The sequence below is a fragment of the Rana temporaria genome, chromosome 5, assembly GCF_905171775.1.
Source record: "Rana temporaria chromosome 5, aRanTem1.1, whole genome shotgun sequence".
Taxonomy (NCBI): Eukaryota; Metazoa; Chordata; class Amphibia; order Anura; family Ranidae; genus Rana; species Rana temporaria.
This window is the reverse complement of record NC_053493.1, coordinates 33866348-33889984: the sequence shown is the minus strand read 5'-3', so window position 1 is coordinate 33889984 and position 23637 is coordinate 33866348. Positions and strand designations below refer to the sequence as shown.

General features: G+C 45.6%; 1 protein-coding gene across 1 annotated transcript in view; it reads right to left on the bottom strand.

Moving 5' to 3' along the window:
* Positions 1-23637, bottom strand: part of ANKIB1 (ankyrin repeat and IBR domain containing 1) — a 215858-nt gene that overhangs the window by 101093 nt on the left and 91128 nt on the right. The window contains exon 5 of the mRNA XM_040352348.1: positions 19243-19360. Coding sequence (XP_040208282.1) covers positions 19243-19360 — 118 coding nt within the window. The remainder of the gene's footprint in view (positions 1-19242; positions 19361-23637) is intronic.

The window sequence follows — 23637 nt, the reverse complement described above, 5'->3', positions numbered from 1 at the left end:
GCTCTAGTCCTGCAAAGGGAACTGCGTTCCTGCTGTGAAAAAGGTGCAGGAACTCCGTTCCCACGCGTTCCCGCAGGACTTGAGCCCTGGTCTTGGGGAAAAAAGTATCGGTACTTGTACTCGGTCTTACAAAACTGGTGTTGGTGCATCCCTACTGTCTCCCTTTATTTTGTAAAGCACTGCACTATATAAATCCTCAAGGCTTTTTTTCTTAAAGCATAGATAGATGCAAGAACTGCGCTCTTCTGAGTGGCTTCTTGTCTTCACCCCCCTTTTTACTTTAGACCTGACGTTTCTCTCTTTTCTTGAAGAAGTGGGCTGCGACCCATGAAACGCGTAGAGAAACACACCCTTAGATATTCCATAATTGATATAGGGCAGTGATGGCGAACCTTGGCACCCCAGATTTCCCATGATGCTCATGGACGCAATGTAATTAGCAACATGGGAAATCTAGTTCCAAAACATCTGAGGTGCCAAGGTTCGCCATCACTGATATAGGGCCTCTGCAACCTTTATCTTCGCCCCCTACCAACCTCTGAGCAGCGTCTCCTGGTTTCACCCCCTACCCACCTCCCAGTACTGCTGCTTTTAGAGAATACAGAGCCAAGTATCATTTTGTGGTTCCAAGTAATCTGTATGGAATTTGTTAATGATAACAAAAAAAGCTGTAAAGTAAATCCCCTGCAGCCCGGCAACAATAGATTTCCCCAGGCAACAATGAACCCCCGGGCAGCAGTAGATCCCTTCCAGCAACAATAGATCTCCCACCAGCAACAATAGATACACCATGCAAAAAATCCCCCCAAAAAAGCCAGAGTCAATAGACCTTCCAGCAGGGCTGTGGAGTCGGTAGATAAATGTTCCGACTCCGACTCCTCAGTTTTATGTACTTCCGACTCCGACTCCCCGACTCCGACTCCTCTGTATTAATATGCGAATGTATTTTATACATTCCTTGAGGGAAAGAAACGCAACCTACCACAGGACTACTGGCTGGGAAGCCAACAGTCTACTGTATTGCACAGTTTAAGCAAAAGACAAACACAATGAAAACAATCAAGTGACTGGATAGTAGCAGCAGGCATAAACATCAGGAACAGGATCTTTATCAGTTCAAAAATACAAACCACATTATTTGGTTGTTTTAGAACAAAAACAAAGCTTATCTATAATGAACCAAAAACAAAATCTGCAAAACCTAGAAATGGTTTATATTAATCTTGAAATGTAGTTATAGGCTTAGCAAATGCAAATCAATTCAATGTAGAGTTCTAAGGAAGAGAATTGCCTCTGCCAGATCCTCTTTCATAGAGGCTCTTAAGTCAGACTTTATTATTTTTAGGGCTGAAAATAATCTTTCGACACTGACTTGGGTGGGTGGCATTGCAGTAACTATTCTGGCCACATCACTAACGATCTCTGGATAAACAAGGATGGCTTCTTCAACAGTAAGTTTTGATGAGCGATCATACTTTTCAACTTCTTTTAGTGCTTTATAAAACTCCTGTTGGAATTTTTTTATTTGGACACTTACTGGTTCTCTAACATGCGTTCCCTGTAAAAGCAGAACACAACACTATGGAAAGTATAAGTATTGCAGCTCCTAATTGTGCGTTGCGTGCCATATAGTGAAGCACATGAAAAGCATGCTTCTTCACGGTCACTTAACGTGTTCGTTTTGCGGTTACGTGAGGCACTGCATGCATTGCTCTTTATTCTTACAGTAGAGAAGTCATTAATTATAACTTTTTGTGAATTGGGACATTTAAACTTGCTTTTTTTTTTTTTTATTCCAATCTAAATTTAGTAGGAGTCGGAGTCGGGGTCTGTGCATTGTTTGCCGACTCCGACTCCAGGTACCCAAAATTTCCCCCGACTCCGACTCCTCGACTCCGACTCCACAGCCCTGCCTTCCAGCACACCCCAGAACCCCTTATTACATACACTTAGTACTGGAGGTGCAGGAACTGCAATCCTATGTGTTCCTGCTGAAAAAAAAGCCCTGTAAATCCTATATAATAATGTTAATAACAATAAAAGCACTGTGTAAATTGTTTGCACTATATAAAGGAACTGTAATTAATAAAGATGAATATTCTGTAAAATGGGTTCTAGCCATTAAATGCTTTTTTTCACCCTGGGATCTTCTATAAATGGATCTTGCTGAGAGAAATAAGTAATTATTTTAGGGTGCTGTTCTGAGCACAAATGTAGGCGCATCGATTTGTAAAGGGGATGTAGTAGTAGTGATCTCTAGTAGCTTCATATTGTGTGTTTCCTGAAGCACATCACCAATCTTCAATCAGCCCTATAGCATGTTCACAGTCTCTGACCATCTTCTGCAGTCCCTGATTAGCTCTAGTAGCATTGCCTGTGGTTCTAGAGTCCATTGCTTGTTGAGTGTATGCTGGTTCTGCTGGGGTTCTTTAGCATTTCCTTCATTAAATATTATTGTGTGGCCCTTTGTTGAAGTCAGGGGTCACACATGAGGACCCGTTTCGAGAAAGTTGACCACTACCGATACAGACCACAGTGATAAAATTATCACTGTGGTGTGTATTGGTAGTGGTCAACTTTCTGCATGGGAGAGAGCCAGGAGCCCGGGAAAGCTTTCGGGGAAGTGCACCCAGGACTCCAGAGGGAGAGGACAGTGCTGAGAGAACACCATCAGAGAGAGAACCCCGCTGCCCTGCGCCACCAGAGGGAAAGCAACACAGCCTGGCGCCATACCTGGCGGAGAAAAGAATGGAGTTATTGCCAGAATACAGACCTGGACTCTACCCAGTGGAATCGCGACGGCAATTCAGAGTGAGCTGACTCCTGATCAGAGGGACAGTTGTTGCTGTATCGCTGGGTCAGGAGAGAGGGCTGATCGGCCATTATCTACTATCGTCTATAGGAACGGACATTTCTGACACTTTTGGAGGTACCAGTGACATTACTACTGTAATCAGTGATAAAAATATGCACTGTTACAGTAATAATGCCATTGGCAGGGAAGGGGTTAATTTATTAATGTAATTGTTTGCACATGCACTTAAAGCGGAGCTCCACCCTAAAGTGAGACTCCCGCTGATCGGAACCCTCCCCCCCTCCGGTGTCACATTTGACACCTTTCAGGGGGGAGGGGGGTGCAGATACCTGTCTAAAGACAGGTATTGGCACCCACTTCCGGCCACACAGTTTCGGGCAGACTGCGGGCATTATGTCACTAGGCTCCCGGTACACAGCGGGAGCCAATCGGCAGGCGTAGCGCGACTCGTGCATGCGCCGTAGGGAACCGGGCAGTGAAGCCGGAGCGCTTCACTTCCTGGTTCCCTCACCGAGGATGGCGGGTGGCAGCAGAGTGACGAGCGATCGCTCATCCTCTGCTGCGGACGGTGCTGGACTCCAGGACAGGCAAGCGTCCTAATATTAAAAGTCAGCAGCTGCAGTATTTGTAGCTGCTGGCTTTTAATATTTTTTTTTTCAGCGGAGCTCAGCTTTAAATTAACGGTTATTAAAACAAATTATTTGTTTCAAATATTATTTTCCTCTTTGTGTATGGTTAGATGACCAGGGGGCGAGGGGTGAAGAGCCACAGGATTAGCACATGGCGCCTGAACACCTAAGGCCCGGCCCTGGTGATAATACAGACGTCACTGGTTTATGAAACGATTCCAAGGAGCAAATTACGTTCCCTGCGTCTCTCGGCGCGGCAGACAATTATCCACAAGGAGGGATCCGTGTCTGTGTCATTATCCCTAAGTGAACAGGTCTTCAGAAACAAAACACATTCCTTTGCTAATGACTTGCACAATCCAACAGCAGCCCGGCGAGGAGGCAGCCAACTGTGTTACTGGGTTACAGCAACATCACTAAGGCAACGTGAGACTCGTCCCTGCATCCCTGCGATAGCATCTACAGCCTGCGATAGCGGCACATTGCACCGAGCTTGGGGATAATCAGCTCGGTCTTCAGAGATCATGGTCTGTAGGAAGCGCAGTCTCTTAGTCTTATTACCATTATCCATCATATTCCGTGAAGCAATAAAGCTAGACAAAATTAGTTTATGTAATAACAGAGTGCTAGCGGAAAAATCAAAAGCAAATTTTTGATTCGTTGTTATGGTTTATTTTAAAAGCATATCCCTAAGTGGCTGCTTATTTTTAAAAGATACATTTTTAATTTACTGTAATTAGAGTGTATCTAAAATTAAAACTTTTTTTCGGTATTGGATAGAGTGGGTAGATTCTGTCAGGCTGCCCCTGCTTTCTGCAGTAAGTGGGCTGCTATCAAAAGGTGAATGAAGACTCTAAAAGGGAGCAAGGTGCCGGGTCTAAGGAATCATCCAGTGTCCACCAAAACATCCCACAAAGGATGATGGGCTACTGTCACAAAAGTAGTAGACCCTCTGTGTCACCAAGAAAACGTAGGTCCTAATAAGGGGCGGACTGACCATTGAGTCACTCGGGCACTGCCCAGAGGGCCCCATGCCACTAGGGCAGGGGTCGACAAATCCTGGGCGCCAGGTCGCCATGGCGACTAGAAATAGGGTCCTGGCGACTTGGCTTGGAAGGGGGGGCAAAAAAAAAAAAAAAGCCATTGATATTACAAGTTATTACCACCAGATGTGTAAGCTGGCGCCATCTGGTGGTGGCCGTTGGTATTACAAGTTAAGTATTACAAGTTAAACAGCAATTCTAATGTAATTTTTCACTATTTTCACTGCCATCTTCTTCCCTCTAATTAGAACCCCCAAACATTATATATATTTTTTATCCTAACACCCTAGAGAATAAAATGACGATCGTTGCAATACTTTCTGTCACGCCGTATTTGCGCAGCGGTCTTGCAAGCGCACTTTTTTGGGGACAAAATTACACTTTTTTTAATAAAAAAATAAGACAACAGTAAAGTTATCCCCATTTTTTTTAACATTATGAAAGATAATGTTACGTCGAGTAAATTGATACCCAACATGTCACGCTTCAAAATTACGTCCGCTCGTGGAATGGCGTCAAACTTTTACCCTTTAAACGTCGCCTATGGAGATTTTAAAAAAAAAAACTCTACAGGTTGCATGTTTTGAGTTACAGAGGAGGTCTAGGGCTAGAATTATTGCTCTCACTCTACCAATCGCGGCGATACCTTACATGTGTGGTTTGAACACCGTTTACATATGCGGGCGCTGCTCATGTATGTGTTCGCTTCTGCGCGCAAGCTCGTCGGGACGGGGCGCGTTTTCTGGCTCCTAAGTTTTTTTAGCTGGCTCCTAGATTCCAAGCAAATTTGTCAACCCCTGCACTAGGGGGCCCCATCAGGGTTGCCAGGCTCAGTAAAACCAAGGACAGTATGTAAAAATCTGTTTTTTTTACATCTTTCCCTGATATGTCCGAAACCGACATGCTTTTGATGTGAAAATCCAGAGATTTTAGCTGCCCCGCCTCTGCACTGCCTCCTGGCGTGGTGGCCATCTGTAAGCCCAGGGGCCCCATAATCTTCTATTGCCCGGGGGGCCCCATGAGTCGTCAATCCGCCCCTGGTCCTAATGAAAGCCGAGGTGTATGGTTTAAGGAATCACCTAGTGTCCACCAAAGCACTCCAAGTGATGATAAGCTACCGTCACAGAGACCTTCTGCATCACCAGGTGCATGAAGACCCTAAAGGGCCAAGGTTCAGGGTCTAAGGAGTCATCAAGTGTTCACCAGAGCATCCTGCAAAGGATGATAGGCTACTGTCACAAAGATAGTAGACCATCTGTGTCACCAGGAAAATGTAGGCCCTAATGAGAGCTGAGGCCTATGATTTAAAACTGTTGCCTCCAAACTGTGGCCTGGGGGCTGGCTTTGGTTGCCTTTATCAAAGCCCTGGTGCACTATTCCTCCAACAGACACCAATGATGGGGTACCATGCCTCTCACCGACACCATCAATGGGGCTTTATTCCTCCAACTGACACCAATGATGAGGCACCATTCTTTCTATTGACACCATCAAGGAGTCTTTATTTCTCCAACTGACGCCAATCATGAAGACACTATTTCTCCAACTGACACCATCAATGGAGTACTATTCCTCCAACCGACACCAATAATAAGGCACTATTCTTCCCTCTAAAATCAATGATTGGATATAATTTACGAACACTGGGGTAGATTCACAGAGAATTTACGCCGGCGTATCCATAGATACGCCGCGTAAATTCAAATCTGCGCCGGCGTATCTACTTTCTGTATTCACAAAGCTAGATACGCCGACTTTAGCCTAAGATACGACTGGCATAAGTCTCTTACGCCGTCGTATCTTAGGGTGCATTCTGACGCTGGCTGCTAGGGGTGCATCCGTTGTTGTCGGCGTAGAATATGCTAATTTCCTAGATACGCTGATTCACAAACGTACGAGCGCCCGGCGTTCATTTTTTACGTCGTTTGCGTTAAGGCTTTTTCGGCGCAACGTTGTTCCTGCTATTAGGAGGCGCAGCCAATGTTAAGTATGGACGTCGTTCCCGTTTCAAAATTTGAATTTTTTACGTCGTTTGCGTAAGTCGTTTGCGAATAGGGCTGGACGTAATTTACGTTCACGTCGAAACCAATACGTTGTTGCGCCGTACTTGGAAGCAATGCACACTGGGATATGTACACAATGTACAAAACGTCAATCACGTCAGGTCATCATTAATTTACATAAAACATGCCCCCCTTCCACATTTGAATTACGCGTGCTTACGCCGGCCCCTTTTATGCTACACCGCCGCAACTTACGGAGCAAGTGCTTTGTGAATACAGCACTTGCTCCTGTAAGTTACGGCGGCGTAGCGTAAAGACGATATGCTGCGCCGTCCTATCATTGCGAACCCCTACCTGAATCGACCCCACTGATGCCGGGGAGGTTTCTACTCCCTCTGGCCACAGTCTGGGACCCCTAAAGCCCGAAGGACAGTAAATTAGCCCTTTGTTTAGAAAGTTTGGAGACCTCTGGTTTAAAGAATCACCTAGTTTACCAGAGCACTTCAAGGGATGATGAGCTGCTGTTACAGATGTAGCAGACACACTGTATAGCCAGAAGAATGAAGGCCCTAAAGAGGGCCGAGGTGCAGGATCTAAGGAATTGTCCAGTATCCCACCAGAGCACTCGGCTAGGGATATAATAGGCTACTGTCAAAAAGGCAGGCGAACATAGGCCCAAAAAAGGTATGAGGTGCAGGGTCTAAAGAATTGCCTGGTGTTCACCAGAGCAAGCTGCAAGGGATAATGGGCTACGGTCACAAAAGTAGTGGACCCTCTGTGTTGCCAAATGAATGTAGGCCCTAAAGAGGGCTGAGTGGCAGGGTTTAAGGAATTGCCTGGTGTTCACCAGAGCACCCCACAAGGGATGATAGGCTACTGTCACAGAGGTAGTAGTCCTGTACTTCCAGCTGAATGAAGACCCTAAAGGGGGCCAAGCTACAGGGTCCAAGGAATCATCCAGTGCTCACCAGAGCTACCCACAAAAGATAACGGGCTACTCTCACAGAGGTAGGCAAGCTTTGAGAGGTAGAGATCTACCTGAACAACATGAGAGGTAAAAGATTAACGGGGGTCTTATTTTTTTATTTAAATTTTTAAAGTAATTAACTAAATAGTAAGGAAAACTTGAAAAAATGTAATAAAACAAATGTCATTGTAAAAACAAACTTAAACTACCTTAAAAGTGGACAGGGTAAGCCAGTAGGACAGTGGACGGTGTGTGGACGGTGTGAATAGGGCAGAGGTTGGTGTCAGTAGGGCAGTGGACATCGTCAGCATTTTTTTTTTACAATGTTAGTTATTTTTTAGTTTTTATACATTTTATTTTTTTTTAAAAAATTATATATTTTTTTACCCCAATTTTGTTTTTAGGATACAAGTTGCGGGGCTTTGGTGAAATATCAGGGGTTTAAACAGACACCAGTAGGTAGATTCACGTAGGGGCGCCTAACTTTAGGGCGGCCTAGCCTAGCCTTTTTAGGCTACACCGCCGTAAATTAGTTAGGCTAGTAGTGATTCACAAACCACTTACCTGCTAATCTACGGCGGTGTAGCCTAAAACGAGCGGGCGTAAGGGCGCCTAATTCAAATGACTTGGAGGGGGCGTGTTGTATGGAAATGAGGCTTGACCTCACGCTTTTTGACGTTTTTGGACACTGCGCATGCGCCGGGCGACTACATTTCCCAGTGCGCATTGCGGCTAAGTAGACCGTACGGGCCTATTGATTTTGACGTGTACGTAAACGACGTAAATCCCGATTCGTGGATGACTTGCGCAAACAACGTAAAAAATTCGAACCTCGCGGCGGGAACGGCGGCCATACTTCACTTTAGGCGGCCTATCCTTTACGGAAACGACGCAATGCGACGGTGTAGGCCTGGCGTACGTTCGTGAATCGGCGTATCCCCTAATTTACATAATCTACGCCGGCCGCAATGGAAGCGCCATCTAGCGGTCAGCCAAAACATTGCAATCTAAGATAGGACGGCGCAAGCCGTCCTATCTTAGATATGTTTAAGTGTATCTCTGTTTGAGAATACACTTAACATAGGTCGGCTTAGATTCAGAGTTAGGTCGGCTTATCTGTAGATAAGCCGACCTAACTCTTTGTGAATCTACCTACAGATGTCTAACTTTTAAGACAAAGAAAAGGGCCTGAGGATATCCCCAGCCTCTTCCATGCTCTCCATCCTGAAACATCCCCCGCAGCTGTCAGGAGAGGAGGGAAGCTGGCAGTGCTGCAGGGAGAGGAGGGGTGGACACGCAGAGTCCACAAGGAGCCAGGCAGCCGAAAGAGGAGGAACAGGGACACGAGGGGTGGCATTTACTGCTACTGATCCCCTTTCCTCCTGCAGCCGCTGAATGCTGGTGGGAGGGAAAAGAGGAGAGGTGGCTTTTCAGCAGTTTAACAAGGAAAGGGGATCGGTACCAGTAAATGGTGCCCTCAGTGCCGCTCCTGTCCAAGTTCTGAGGGTCGTCAAGGAAGGGTTGCAGTCTACACCTCACCTACCCGCAATCGATGAGCTGCCGACCACCAGAGTTGTCAGGCACAGGGTCTAGGACAGTGATGGCGAACCTCGGCACCCCAGATGTTTTGGAACTACATTTCCCATGATGCTCATGCCCTCTGCAGTATAGTTAGGCATCATGGGAAATGTAGTTCCAAAACATCTGGGGTGCCAAGGTTCGCCATCACTGGTCTAGGGTAACCACCCAGTGGAGCACCCTACAAGGGATTATGAGCTACTGTCAAAGGTTGTGGACCTGTGATACCGAGCACTTACAGGATGATGTTCTCCGTCTTCCAGGGGGAAAGAAAAAAAAAAATTGTGATTAAAATTATGTATTGTGGGTGACAAATGCACTGAAGATGAGTACGACAGCCTGAGTTATTTTTTTCTACTTTTTTTTTTTTTAACTTAAATTGGTCCCCGAGTTGAACTTTTATTCCATTCTTGATACACTCCAGTCTCAGTTTTTAAAAGGAAAAGAGGTAGCTGTAATCCAGCAATATTCTCTTCCACTTGATGTAGTGGAAAAATCAATAATAAGCAAATACGAAAATGCCTCTGAGAAAACACAAATCTGTCCAGTCGCTAAAAGCAAAACAATCATTCTGGACTGGCCTATCGGTCTTTTATCTGTCATCAATATTCAAGATTTCCAGTTTCCATAGTAACATTAGGTGATTACCGAGCACCTTGAGAATTTCAAATTACTAAATGTGGTGGGCGGAGCTTAGACTTAAAAAACACAGTAAAATCATTATGGTTAAAGACACGAGCAGTGTCCCCCTACCCTGTCCTTCTACTTTGTAGCCGTTTAGTCTTTGTAAAGAGACACAAAATGCCACAAAATACCTCTTTAAAAGGGTTTATAACCCTACATTATTTTTCACCGCCAGCCCCTCTATTTTAAGCTGCCATCCGCACTGTGTAAATGTTTGTTAAAATCGATGCCTCCAAATACCTTTTTGTAATGCATCTTCAGGCCGGTCATGCGACTCCCAGACGCTCTCCATTTCCGATCCAGGGCTCTGGTGGGAGGGGCCGAGGTTTCACTCTGACGTCAGCCGGGAGTCACGTGACCGCCGAGCGGCCAGCTGTAGCCCTGGATCGGAGTAGGAGAGCGTCCTGGAGTCAAGTGACCGGCCAGAAAATACATCACAAATTGGTACAGTGAGGGGGGGGGGGATGTGCCCACTGACAAAGAAATTATAATAGTAATTGTAGGTTTATTTTAAACAGTGAGAAAAACGAACAACAATATCCTGAAAAAAAAAGGATTTAAAGAAAGTTATAAATTGATTTGCATTTTAAAAAGGAGCTTGTTTGGCTGGGCTTCTCCTATGGGTCACAGGAGTGCAATTATTTTTGCAATCCTGTAACCAGTTTTCAACAGAGAGCAGGCTGACGTCACATCCCGACAATGGAAGTCTAGATCCACCAGGTGCCTGGACTGACACCCATCTCAATCTCTCAGCAAGCCGCTGAGAGCCTGAGACGGTCGCTCCTCACCCCTCCATAGCTCAGTGCTCCAGTGAGCGAGGAGGAGCAGAGGGGTGAGCTGCTGATTGACAGTCAGCAGCTCTCTGCTCGGGGAGCTGTGAGAATTGAGCCATTGGCGGTGTTCGATCGCTAGGTTCTCAGTGTTGAGGTGCCGGGGGACCGATGCTGCATCCACCGAGGCAATTATGATACGGAAAAGAAAATGCATTGCTTTACTTTGCTTTTAATGAGTGATCCCCTATCAATCAGCAATATTTCTGTCTCACAGGTGTCTTCTATACAAGTAACAAGCTGAGATTAGGAGCACTCTCTTAAAGGAAGTGCTCCTAATCTCAGCTTGTTGCCTGTATAAAAGACACCTGTCCACAGAAGCAATCAATCAGATTCCAATCTCTCCACCATGGCCAACACCAAAGATCTGTCCAAGGATGTCAGGGACAAGATTGTAGACCTTCACAAGGATTGAATGAACTACAAGACCAATCGCCAAGCAGCTTGATGAGAGGGTGACAACAGTTGGTGCGATTTTTTGCAAAGGGAAATAACACAATATAACTGTCAATCTCCCTCAGGCTGGGGCTCCATGCAAGATCTCACCTCATGGAGTTTCAATGATCATGAAAACGGTGAGGAATCAGCCCAGAACTACACGGGAGAATCTTGTCAATGATCTCAAGGCAGCTGAGACCATAGTCACCAAGAAAACAACTGTGCCGTGAAGGACTGAAAACCTGCAGAGCCCGCAAGGTCCTCCTGCCCAAGAAAGCACGTGTACAGGCCTGTCTGAAGTTTTCTAATGAACATCTGAATGATTGAGAACATCATGAAACATTAAAGGAGAGATGGGAAAGCTTATACGCCAGATTTAATATCTCAGAGGTGAGAGTTCTGGGAGACCGGTGTAGGATCTCCACTATGGTTCAATACTTTAATTGAAAATAAATCACGAATCGGAATAACATTGCTATAAAGATATCTGAAGCATTAGGAGGACTGGACTCCCACTTGAGATATCTGTATGGCAGGGGCGGACCGACAACTCATGGGGCCCCCGGGCAATAGAAGATTATGGGGCCCCTGGGCTTAGAGATGGCCACCACGCTAGGAGGCAATGCAGAGGCGGGGCAGCTAAAATCTCAGGATTTTCATATCAAAAGCATGTCGGTTTCAGACATATCAGGGACAGATGTAAAAAAAAACAGATTTTTACATACTGTCCGTGGTATTACTGAGCCTGGCAACCCTGATGGGGCCCCCTAGTGGCATGGGGCCCTTGGGCAGTGCCCGAGTGCCTCAATGGTCAGTCTGCCCCTGCTGTATGGGACTTCCTATTCACCCATCAACATTGATTGCAATATTGAACAATGCACATTATTGAATTTATTGCACAAGATTGACCTATTTTCTTTCATATATTTCTTGTTGGTTTTTGGCACGTATATGGATGCGTCAGGCTTTTCATATACCATTATTGCACTTTATTGAGTCTTTTGAAGGAATTATTTCTTTTGCACCTTACTTATATTGCGGTTTGCACATTGTTTGTAATTTTCTTTAGCGCAAGATCATTTATATACATACTATCCACGTGTAAGGTGAACACCAACAGTTTTTGCAGCCATTGAACACTTTGCCTTCAGTTACATTCACATTTTACTCTTGATTAGCGCGAAAGACACTATTTCATTCAATAAAAATATAATAATGAACACAAAAAAAAATTTAATTAAAAATTAAATAAAAAGATGGCATCAACCTATAAGTATGCATTCTAAAAAATGACATTCAATTCCAAAAATCTAAATTAAAGATAAAAATATATATTATATACACACACACACACACAGTATTTATTTATTTTTTTATGAATTCCAGGTATGAATATTTTAGACATATTAAAAAGGTGGTACTCCCTTGCTGTCAGCTACTAAATAGAACCAGAGGCCTAATGCAGCAGGCACCTGGTCAGCTGATCCTTAGCAGATAGTGAGATAAATAGGTAATGGTGGTGCTGCGCTGTGGGCTTTCTGATAATTAGTGTGATTAAACTAAAATAAAGTGCAAATATACACTAAATATATACTATATTAGAGTACCCATGTAAAAACGCTAATAATTGCAATGAATGGTCTGTAATAAAGTGCATGTACAAATGGACCTTGAATAAATCATAAAAAACAGTGACACACAGTAAAAGTGAGTGTATTATCACATGACTGGTGAAATTGAGGCACGTGTGTAAGACTGCGCCATTTTACAAGCATTTTAATAAATAAATTTGTGACGACACGCGCCAGGATTGGAGCAATAGGCGTAAACCGCAAGTGACGCAAGCGGACGAGCTCGTGGAGTGTTACCTGAGCATTGTTTAATAAAAGTGAGTGTATTATCTCTATGAAATTTTAATAAATTAGTCGAAACAGTATTATACTATCTGGGATCTTCCTTCTATTTTCACCATCCTGAGTGGACCAATCTGAGAGGAGGCTGTATCCACATTCCAAGGAGTACTGGAGAGGAGGCTGTATCCAAATTCCAAGGAGTACTGGAGAGGAGGCTGTATCCACATTCCAAGGAGTACTGGAGAGGAGGCTGTATCCACATTCCAAGGAGTACTGGAGAGGAGGCTGTATCCACATTCCAAGGAGTACTGGAGAGGAGGCTGTATCCACATTCCAAGGAGTACTGGAGAGGAGGCTGTATCCATTCCAATGAGTACTGGAGAGGAGGCTGTATCCATTCCAATGAGTACTGGAGAGGAGGCTGCTTCCATTCCAAGGAGTACTGGAGAGGAGGCTGTATCCATTCCAAGGAGTACTGGAGAGGAGGCTGTATCCATTCCAAGGAGTACTGGAGAGGAGGCTGTATCCACATTCCAAGGATTACTGGAGAGGAGGCTGTATCCACATTCCAAGGAGTACTGGAGAGGAGGCTGTATCCATTCCAAGGAGTACTGGAGAGGAGGCTGTATCCACATTCCAAGGAGTACTGGAGAGGAGGCTGTATCCACTTTCCAAGGAGTACTGGAGAGGAGGCTGTATCCACATTCCAAGGATTACTGGAGAGGAGGCTGTATCCACATTCCAAGGATTACTGGAGAGGAGGCTGTATCCACATTCCAAGGATTACTGGAGAGGAGGCTGTATCCACATTCCAAGGATTACTGGAGAGGAGGCTGTATCCATTCCAAGGAGTACTGGAGAGGAGGCTGTATGCACATTCCAAGGAGTACTGGAGAGGAGGCTGTATCCACATTCCAAGGAGTACTGGAGAGGAGGCTGTATCCACATTCCGAAGAGTACTGGAGAGGAGGCTGTATCCATTCCAATGAGTCCTGGAGAGGAGGCTGTATCCATTCCAAGGAGTACTGGAGAGGAGGCTGTATCCACATTCCAAGGAGTACTTGAGAGGAGGCTGTATCCACATTCCAAGGAGTACTGGAGAGGAGGCTGTATCCATTTTAAAGATCCACTGGCGTATCCACTCTAAGAGGGACCGTTTGAAGATCCCCTGTTTTTTGAAGCACCAGACCCAAGTTATGGTGTAACCTTAGAGCAGTAAGGTGAGGGGCTAGTGCACATTAAGGTGTCCTCTCAGTCTGGATTGGCCAGGCATCGGCCGTTTTATCTCACTATGCACAGTGAAGGGAACCATCACTAAATATCAACTTTGGACATTTTCATCATTTTTTCTTGTGTTCATGCATTAGTCTGTTTTTTTGGGACTGTTATATATTTTGTTTGTTGGCAACCCAAGCCCAGGGTGGCTCTCTGGATGATTATTCGTTGCATTTACTCCAACCATCACCGTATGAATTTCAGGATTGCACAGGCACTGTTTGCACTTTAGCATTTACTGTGTGTCACTGTTTTTTTATGATTTATTCAAGGTCCATTTGTACATGCACTTTATTACAGACCACTCATCGCACTCAGAGTTTTTACACGGTTACTCTAATATCTCATGTATATTTGCATTTTCCCTTTATTTTAGTTTATTCACACTAATTACCAGAGAGCCCACAGCGCAGCACCACCATTACCAGGGCAGTTTGAAGGAATTTGGGGGCCCCAAGCAAAATGGACATGGATGCCCCCCCCCCCCCCCCATGTTTTTTTTTTTACAGCCCCCCACCTTACCGCGTGGCAGGAGATTCAGTTTCCTGCCTCAGGCCCAGACTGGGACAAAAAATAGGCCCGGGCAATTTAGACTGAACAGCCAATTTTCCAGCAACCGCCGGTTCGCGAGGACGGGATAATCACGGAGTGGGTCCTCCGCACTGTAGTGTAATGGGGGGCTGTGATTGGTAGGGGCACTGTGATATAAAGGGGACTGCACTGTAAAGGAAACTGTAATGTTTAGGTTTCCCCTTTACAGTGCAGTACCCTTTATATCACAGTGCCCCTACCAATCACAGCCCCCCATTACAGTGCTTTGTTCTCTTCGTTTTTCACCTATAATACTTTAGGTTTTCCCATTTTTCTTTTTTCCCGTTTTTTTTTTCTTTTATCCTTTATTTATTTTTTATATTTATATTTGTTTTATTATTTTTATATACCGTACATTTTTCACACTTTATTTCTTACTTAGGTAATTTTCTTTACTTGTTTTTTTAAGTTTACTTTCATACATTTTTCTCAGTTGCACCTTATCCTCCTAATTTGTCTCCTTTTCCCACTAATTTCTTCCTTTTTTCATTTATCATCTTTATCCTTTTTTATTTTCTCTTATTTTCCTCTCCTCTCGTTTTTCTGTTTCTTTTTTTTTTTCTCTTTATATATCCCCCTTTTTTCTATCTGTTGTTCTTCCCTCCTTCCCCTCTTCTTCCCCTCTTCTTCCCCCTTTCTTATCTCCTTTTTGCCACCATTCAGCTTTATCTATTTACACTTCCCTGTGTCCTCCATTACTCCATGGTCTGCCGTTTCTTGATCACCGGTTTTCCTTCTGTGTCCCTTCACTTGTCTCCCGATGTGATGTCTTCACTTCTCAGTCTCTGTGCACTTACATTTCACGTGTCTCCTTCACTCCCCTTGGTTTTTTGAATGGATGTAATTTCCCTTGGTGGGCGAGTCTCCACACGTCATACGTTGCCATGACATCATCGGCCCAAGCCCTGGCAGCGTCCCCATTGCCTAGCTACAGCAGCAGAACGCGTGCACGGACAGCAATCTTTGCTCTGATTGGATCCGACCTGCTGCATAGCAACCATGGATCCCTGCACTTGGTCAGTGTACAGATCTCCGGCTCCTCCCGCCCCTGCTCTGCTGATAGATGACATTGTCGGCAGGGCAGGAGTGCCTGGAGAGGAGACACAGGCACGGCCGCACAGCGGGAGGTGAGCCGCGACCACGGCCTGTGTTAACCCTCTCCAGGCCGCAGTCGCTTACCTCCCGCTGTGCGGCCCGGTCATCATCAACAGGCATCGGACCGCGGCCCTGAAGTTCAGCCTGTCGGCCCGCGGCCCACCGGACATTTGCCCGGTGTGCCCGCTATGGCCAGTCCGGGCATGGTCACCCTAGGCAAGGGCCCTGCTTGGGGCCCCAGGCCAGGTCGGGGCCCCAAGCAAATGCTTGGTTTGCCTGTCTTGTTGCGACGGGCCTGACCATTACCAAGATATTTTAGATCTAGGGAGACATTTACGAAAGGCAAATCCACTTTGCACTACAAATGCAAACTACATTTGCAAAGTGCACTTGAAATTGCACTGAAAGTACACATGGTAGTGCAGTCACTGTAAATCTGAGGGTTAGATCTGCAATGAGGGGAAGCACTGCTGATTTTATCATCCAATCATGTGCAAGCTAAAATGCATTTTTTTTCCTTGCATGTCCCCCTCAGATCTACAGCGACTGCACTTCCGAGTGCACTTTCAAATGCACTTTGCACTTGTAGTGCAAAGTGGATTTGCCTTTTGAAAATAACCCCCATTGTTAGTTACATTGATGCAAGCCGGACCATGTAAGTACACACCTTATCTGGGTGACCCCACTGGAAGCTGAAAATTCCTGAAGCAGGTACAGCTACTCCACAGATCTCCTTCTGGACCCGAGCTGAACGGCCAGCCTGATGCACTGTGAACTAAGAAGGGCAGCTGCTTGGCCTGGATGCCATTTGGTAAATCCTTTGCATTTTCTGAATTAATGCAAAGTGTTCTCTTGGACGAGGTGGAGAGGAGGGGTGCTTACATCACACCTTTCACCTTGTCCAATCGGAGAACATTGCATTCATTCAGGAAATTCAAAGCATTTTCTCCATGGTGCCGGTGGCAAGTGGCCGACCTCCTGTGTTTATAATGCATCAGGTTGGCCGCTCAGCCCGGGACCCAGAAGTAAGCAGAGATCAGTGGAGTAGCAATGCCTACATCCAGTGCCGATCCTGACCTCCCTGGGGCCGTAAGCAAAATGACATGTCCCATTAAAGCGGAGTTCCGGACACAATATCACTTTTTAAATATAAATACCCCTGTAATACACAAGCTTAATGTATTCTAGTAAAGTTAGTCTGTAAACTAAGGTCCGTTTTGTTAGGTTGTTACAGCATTTAGACACTTTATAAAATAGAAATTGACTGGGGCCATCTTAAGTGTGGGCATCATGAAGCCAAACTGTATGACTTCCTGGATTTCAGCCTTGCAGATCTCGCACATGCTCAGTGCTGCACAAGGAGTGTAATAGGTTTCAGATCAGGTTTCAGCACCTGTACAGTCCAAGTCACATGATTCATTCGAGACTGGGGAGTGCACAGACTCCTGGAAAGTTACACCCACTACATTCCCAGGAGTCTGTGCTGTGTAGGTTAGGAAGCTTAGGCACCTAGGTGCAGGAAGAGGGAAGATTAACTATTCTGCCTAGCAACAACACTTTGACGGCATGTAAAAAAATATTTTTTTTTCTTAAAGGACTAATGAATTTTTTTTAAAACTACTGATGTAATGTTATATTTATGGGTGGAACTCCACTTTAAGGTTTAAAGTTGAGAAGCGGGGGGAGGGGGTGTTCTGCTGTTGGAAATTACGTTTAACATGAAGCGGGGGGTGCTGACTTCTTACCTCTTCTCCCATGCAGCCATGGAGTTGAGAAGCGGGGTGAGGGGCCGAAGATGACTTCTCGCCAGGCAAGGCCTTTAGTAATTTGGGGGGCCCTCCACAGCTTTGCCAGTACCAATACTTGTGCTCAAGTTCTCGCCGATACCGATTACGTATCCCTTTGCAGTGCAATTAGAGCCCACGTGAAATGAATGGGCTCAAATCGCACTGCAAAGAATCGCACAAGGTTTCCCGCACCGCTCCTGTGTGAACCCAGGCTGAAGTCACTATGACGAGCCTAGGTTCACACAGGAGCAGTGAGGGAAACCGCATGCAATTCGGACAGGATTCCCAAATGCGATGGTTTATAGTGCGATTTGACCCATTCATATTATCGGAGCTCAAATTGCACTGCAAAGGTATCAGTTTCAGGTATGAGTACTCGTGCAAATGCTTGGTATCGGTGCAACCAGGGCTACTGTTAGAAATCACAGGGCCCCGTACAGCCTACCTGACAGGGCCCCCCCCCCCCCCCGGAATTATATCAAAACAATATTTTCACAAACAAATACACTAAAATCATTATTAGCGGACACAAACATAACAGCCCTTTTTTATATAGTTTTTTTTAATCTTTAAACTTTTTTTTATGTGATTTTTTTTAAAGTGAAGGTTCACCCGAAAAGTAAATTTTTAACATTAGATTGAGGCTCATTTTGTCTAGGGGAATCGGGTAGTTTTTTTTAAAAACGAAGCAGTACTTACCGTTTTAGATAGCGATCTTCTCCGCCGCTTCCGGGTATGGTCTTCGGGACTGGGCGTTCCTATTTGATTGACAGGCTTCCGACGGTCGCATACATCGCGTCGCGATTTTCCGAAAGTAGCCGAACGTCGGTGCGCAGGCGCCGTATAGAGCCGCACCGACGTTCGGCTTCTTTCGGCTACTCGTGACGCGATGTATGCGACCGTCGGAAGCCTGTCAATCAAATAGGAACGCCCAGTCCCGGAGACCATACCCGGAAGCGGCGGAGAAGATCGCTCTCTACAACGGTAAGTACAGCTTCGTTTTTTAAAAAAAAACACCCGATTCCCCTTCACAAAATGAGCATCAATCTAATGTTAAAAAAAAAATTCGGGTGAACTCCCGCTTTAAGGAATATTAAAATGTATTAAAAATGTATTTTTTTTTACAAGACAGGTAAGCCAGCAGTGTTGGGGGGGGGGGGGGGGGGAGCACAGTGACAGGGGGCACACACAGAGGGGGGGGGATCAGAATCAGGCAGGTAATTCTGTAATTGCTCCCTCCATCCGACCACAATGATTCCCTCTGCTGTCCAGGCTCCCCTGTTTGCCCGGGCCCCCTACAGGAGGGCTGGTGGTCCCCCCTATCAGTGGCTCTGGGTGCAACCCTAGTATATACATATGTAACTGTATAAAATATCCATAACTATAATTTATCTTTATGCTAAAGTGGAATTTTTTTTTTTCTTTCAAGAATGAGTTTCACTTTAAGTATCAGCGTGAAAGTGAAAGGAAAAGGGTGCGATGATGAATCATAAAGTCTGAGATAATGAAAGGAATAGTACACAGCCTCCCTACATGCTTCACAAGGCTTCCTAGACATCAGCAGAGCTTGTACTGGACTATTTATACAGCAGTACAATATCCCATTTTTAATTAGATCCTCAGATGGTACATCACAATGGCGGAGTATAATTACCGTGTGCTCGGAGCAATGCCTCTGCAGTGAACAGGGGCGCCTGCAGCATGTCAGCCGTTTCCACAATCAGCATGTCCTTCAGACGGCGCAGATCTTGCGGACGAAGTCCTTCATATGGCTTCAGGTGGAGAGATCACAAAAAGAAAGACATTAAATGCCATTAAGGATACTTCATAAGAAAGGGGGGGGGGGGGGGGAGAAAGGCAGCTTTAGCTTTGCGAAAATGTATCTGTAGCCAAGATAATTAAATGACAATTCAAAATCTTGTGATAAAAAAAAAAAAAAAGTGGATGTCATTGAGGTTTTTGTTTTTAAAGGAAACTAATCATGATCTTGCGTATTAGGAATGCACCTATACCAGCAAAAAAAATGGGTGCAGAATCGCATGCAATTTGAATAGGAATGCAGTGCGATTCCTGCTCAAATCACATGCAAAGTCCCCCACCGCTCCTGTGTGTGTGAACCGAATAAAGAAAGAGGAGCTCCAATCTAGTGCAGCAATGGAAGCTTATAACAACTCACAAAGTAAATATCTAGTCCAGGGGTCTCCAAACTGTGGCCCGGGGGACAGATGTGGCCCTTTGCTTGCTTTTATCAGGCCATTGGGACACTCTTTCATCCACTGATACCATCAATGGGGTGTAATTCCCCCCAATGAAGGGGCACAATTCCTCCCAATGACGCCAATAATGGGGCACAATTCCTCCCAATACCATTAACAATGGGGACCAATGACACCATTGATGACACAATTCCTCCTGCTGACACCAACGATAAGGCATTTTTCCCCACTGCCTTCGGACCTTTTCCACTCCCAGTGACCACATTCCGGCCCCCCTAAAGTCTAAAGAACAGTAAACTGGCCCTTTGTTTAAAAAGTTTGGAGACCCCCTGATCTAGTCAAATCAATATCGGCAGTGTTCCAGTCCCACTGATGATGGCAAACCACGGCCGCTGAAGGAGATGTCTGGCGGTCCGTCTCCAAGCTGACATCACCTTGGCCTTATACCTAAAGGGGTCCCAGAACCTCTCCTCCAGCCCTATGAGCACCTCCAGTGGCCGTGGTTTGCCATCATTTCATACCTCACTGACCATCATTGTAGTAGTTGGCACTACTACAGTGTTCACCATGGTCTTTTGGTCCTGTGCACAGAGCCTGCAAAGAACATTACTAGATTATGGCTTTCCTTTTGCACGTTGACCAGAGGGAATTGCTTGCCCGGCACCACCTCCATTCACAGAGCTCCTTGTATTTTATTGAAGAACTAAAGGTTCCTTTTTATTTCCCCATCGATGACTGCCAGCCACGATGGGGAAGCTCTAAGGGACTCTAACAAGAAAGTGGTGTCACCAGAACCCAGAAGTCTTCCGCCACTGACCTGGAACAAACTGAAGGGACACCAAGGAACAGTACACCAAGCTGGTTACAGGACTACATGTTTCGGGGCGTGCTACTTTCTCAAAAAGGGCATGGCCCGAAACATGACGTCCTGTAAGTTTACTGTTCCTTGGTGTATCTCTTTAGTTTGTTCCAGGTTCAGCACCAGAGGACTTCCGGGTTTTTGTGGCAATGGATGCTAACCAGGAAGTGATGTCACCAGAACACGGAAGTTCTCGAATGCTGACCCGGAACAAACTGAAGGGTCACCAAGGAACAAGACATCATGTTTGGGGGCATGCCGTTTTTTAGAAAGGGGCACGCCCAAAACATGTTGTCCTGTAACCAGCTTAGTGTACTCTTCCTTGGTGTCCTTTGTTTGTTCCAGGTCAGCGGCTGAGAACTTCCTGGTAAGAGTCCCTCGTCACCAGAACCCGAAATGGACGACACCAGAACCCGGAAGTCCTCAGCTGCTGACCTGGAACAAACTGAAGGGACACCAAGGAACAGTACACCAAGCTGGTTACAGGACATGATTTGGGGCATACCCCTTTCTCATAAAGGGCATGCCACAAAACATGACTTCCTGTCCCTTGGTGACCATTCAGTTTGTTCCAGGTAAGCGGCTGAGGACTTCCGGGTTCTGGTGTCGTCACTTCCGGGTTCTGGTGTCGTCACTTCCTGGTTAGAGTCTGTTGGAGCTTCCCCATCGTGGCTGGCAGCCATCTATCTCCTAGTCCTCGTTTGATATTTGACTGGAGATTGGCACACTACATCTGCCCTTAGCTTGCTAAATTTCCAGTTCAGCCTGGGATTACTGCTCGGCACATTCATTATAAGATGTATTTGACAACTCCAATAAACTTGTCATCTTTCTTGGACATAACTGTTTTATGTGGAACTTCCTTTAGCCCCAGACCGGAGCGCCTGTTTAGTGTTCTTTCTTGCCATCAGGTATGAATAATGCTTATTTACATTGTGCCAAGCTGACCCAAAGTAACCAAGCAAATAAAATCATACCTGTAGGTAGATTCAGAAAGAGTTAGGCCAGCTTATCAGTAGATGAGCCGACCTAACTCCGAATCTACGCCGCCGTATGTTTAAGCGTATGCTCAAACAGAGATACGCTTAAACAAAGCTAAGATAGAACGGCGCAAGCCGGCCTATCTTCGCTTGCAATTTTCCGGATGGCCGCTAGGTGGCGCTTCTATTGCGGCCGGCGTAGATTATGTAAATGAGCTTTTACGCCGATTCCCGAACGTACGCCAGCCCGCCGCAGTCGAATTACGTTGTTTCCGTAAGGCCTTAGGCGGCCTAAAGTTATTCCACCTATGAGGTGGAATAACAATGTTAAAGTATGGCCGCCCTTCCCGCCGCGAGGTTCGAATTTTTTACGTCGTTTGCGTAAGTCGTCCGCGAATCGGGAGTTACGTCGTTTACGTCCACGTCTAAATCAATAGGCCCGTACGGCCTACTTAGCCGCAATGCGCACTGGGAAATGTAGGCGCCCGGTGCATGCGCAGTGTAAACAAACGTCAAAAAACGTGAGGTCAAGCCTCATTTCCATACAACACGACCCCCTCCAAGTCATTTGAATTAGGCGCCCTTACGCCCGCTCGTTTGAGGCTATGCCGCCGTAGATTAGCAGGTAAGAAGATTGAAAATCATTACTAGCCTAGCTAATTTACGGCGGTGTAGCCTAAACAGGCTAGGCTAGGCCGTCCCCTAAAGTTAATCCACTGTACGTGAATCTACCTACTGGAGTTCAGCTTTTAGCAGGAATGCGAAATCTACTTGCTGATACAGAAATAAGCACTAGAGGGCGCAATTACAAATCTGTAACCGAAATACGGAACAGCAAGTAAAAATGTGAAAGTACAGTACAGTGAAAAGGGTTTTTAATTAAATATTGAAATAGCGCAAGGTGTTTTATTTGTGGAACATGTACTGTATCTTTCCTTTACTCAAACCAATATGTTTTTACCTTTGTGTTGTACAGTAAAGGTCAGGCTGTAATTTCTGCTCTGCCATTCCTATTATCTATTAATTTAGCAGAATACCACCTAAATCAGTCTTGGATGAAAGTCTATTATAACCTCTCCCTGGCGCTCTGCAAGTTCTCAGTAAGCAGCCCGGCCAGCGGATTTTCCAAACTGAGCCCAGTGATGTCTTCTTCCTTTCATGTGAGGAGTCAGACACTTCTGTGCTGCTGTCAGCAGATCATCATTAAGCCTATATTTTGCCGGTGGCAGCTTGTGACATAGATGCATAATTTGAGGCTTCGGCTTTATACCCTACATATTCCACATCCTACATTTTCTAAATCACTATTGATTTCACATTTGATGGGGCGACGTCATCTCCACAGCTGCCTCGAGTTCGCAACTCATACTTTGCGTCTGACCTGCGACCTTCAGCCAACACTAACAATATTTACTCAATTCATCTGTGCAATTCAGATAAAAAGAAAGTAAAATGAGGTTCCTTTCAAAGTGGCCATTGCCTTCATTCAGAAAAGAAGAAGGGGAAGTCTGTAAACTCAGCTTGCTGCTTCCATTCAAGATTTCTCTTTCATTTGCAAAGCGATTCAAAACGCAGCGGAATTTCACAACCAGTGCCGTCAGGATAAGGCGAAGCGACTGGAGATGTGGGAAGGTGGGGTGCCACACTGTATTGGGGGCCTGAAAGTTCATGGAGGGGCCCTTAGACTGAAAGTATCATTGGGGCCAGTGTTGATGGACTTTGAAGGCCCCAATGCCATTTGTTTAAGATGCTTTGACCAATCAGAATTCATTGACAGGTGTAGCGGACCTGCTTAAGGCCCCGTTCACACCTTGGCGTATTTACGCCTGTAGTGTGAACGCCGCTGCCGCCCCGACATGCCAGAGGGATGCTTTAGATGGTTCACATCTCCACGCCGAACGCCTGCCGCCTGCCGCCTGAAAAAAGGTCCCGGACCTTTTTTTCAGGCGTCTTTCGGCTAGGAGATGTGAACCATCTCCATAGAGGGGGTCACA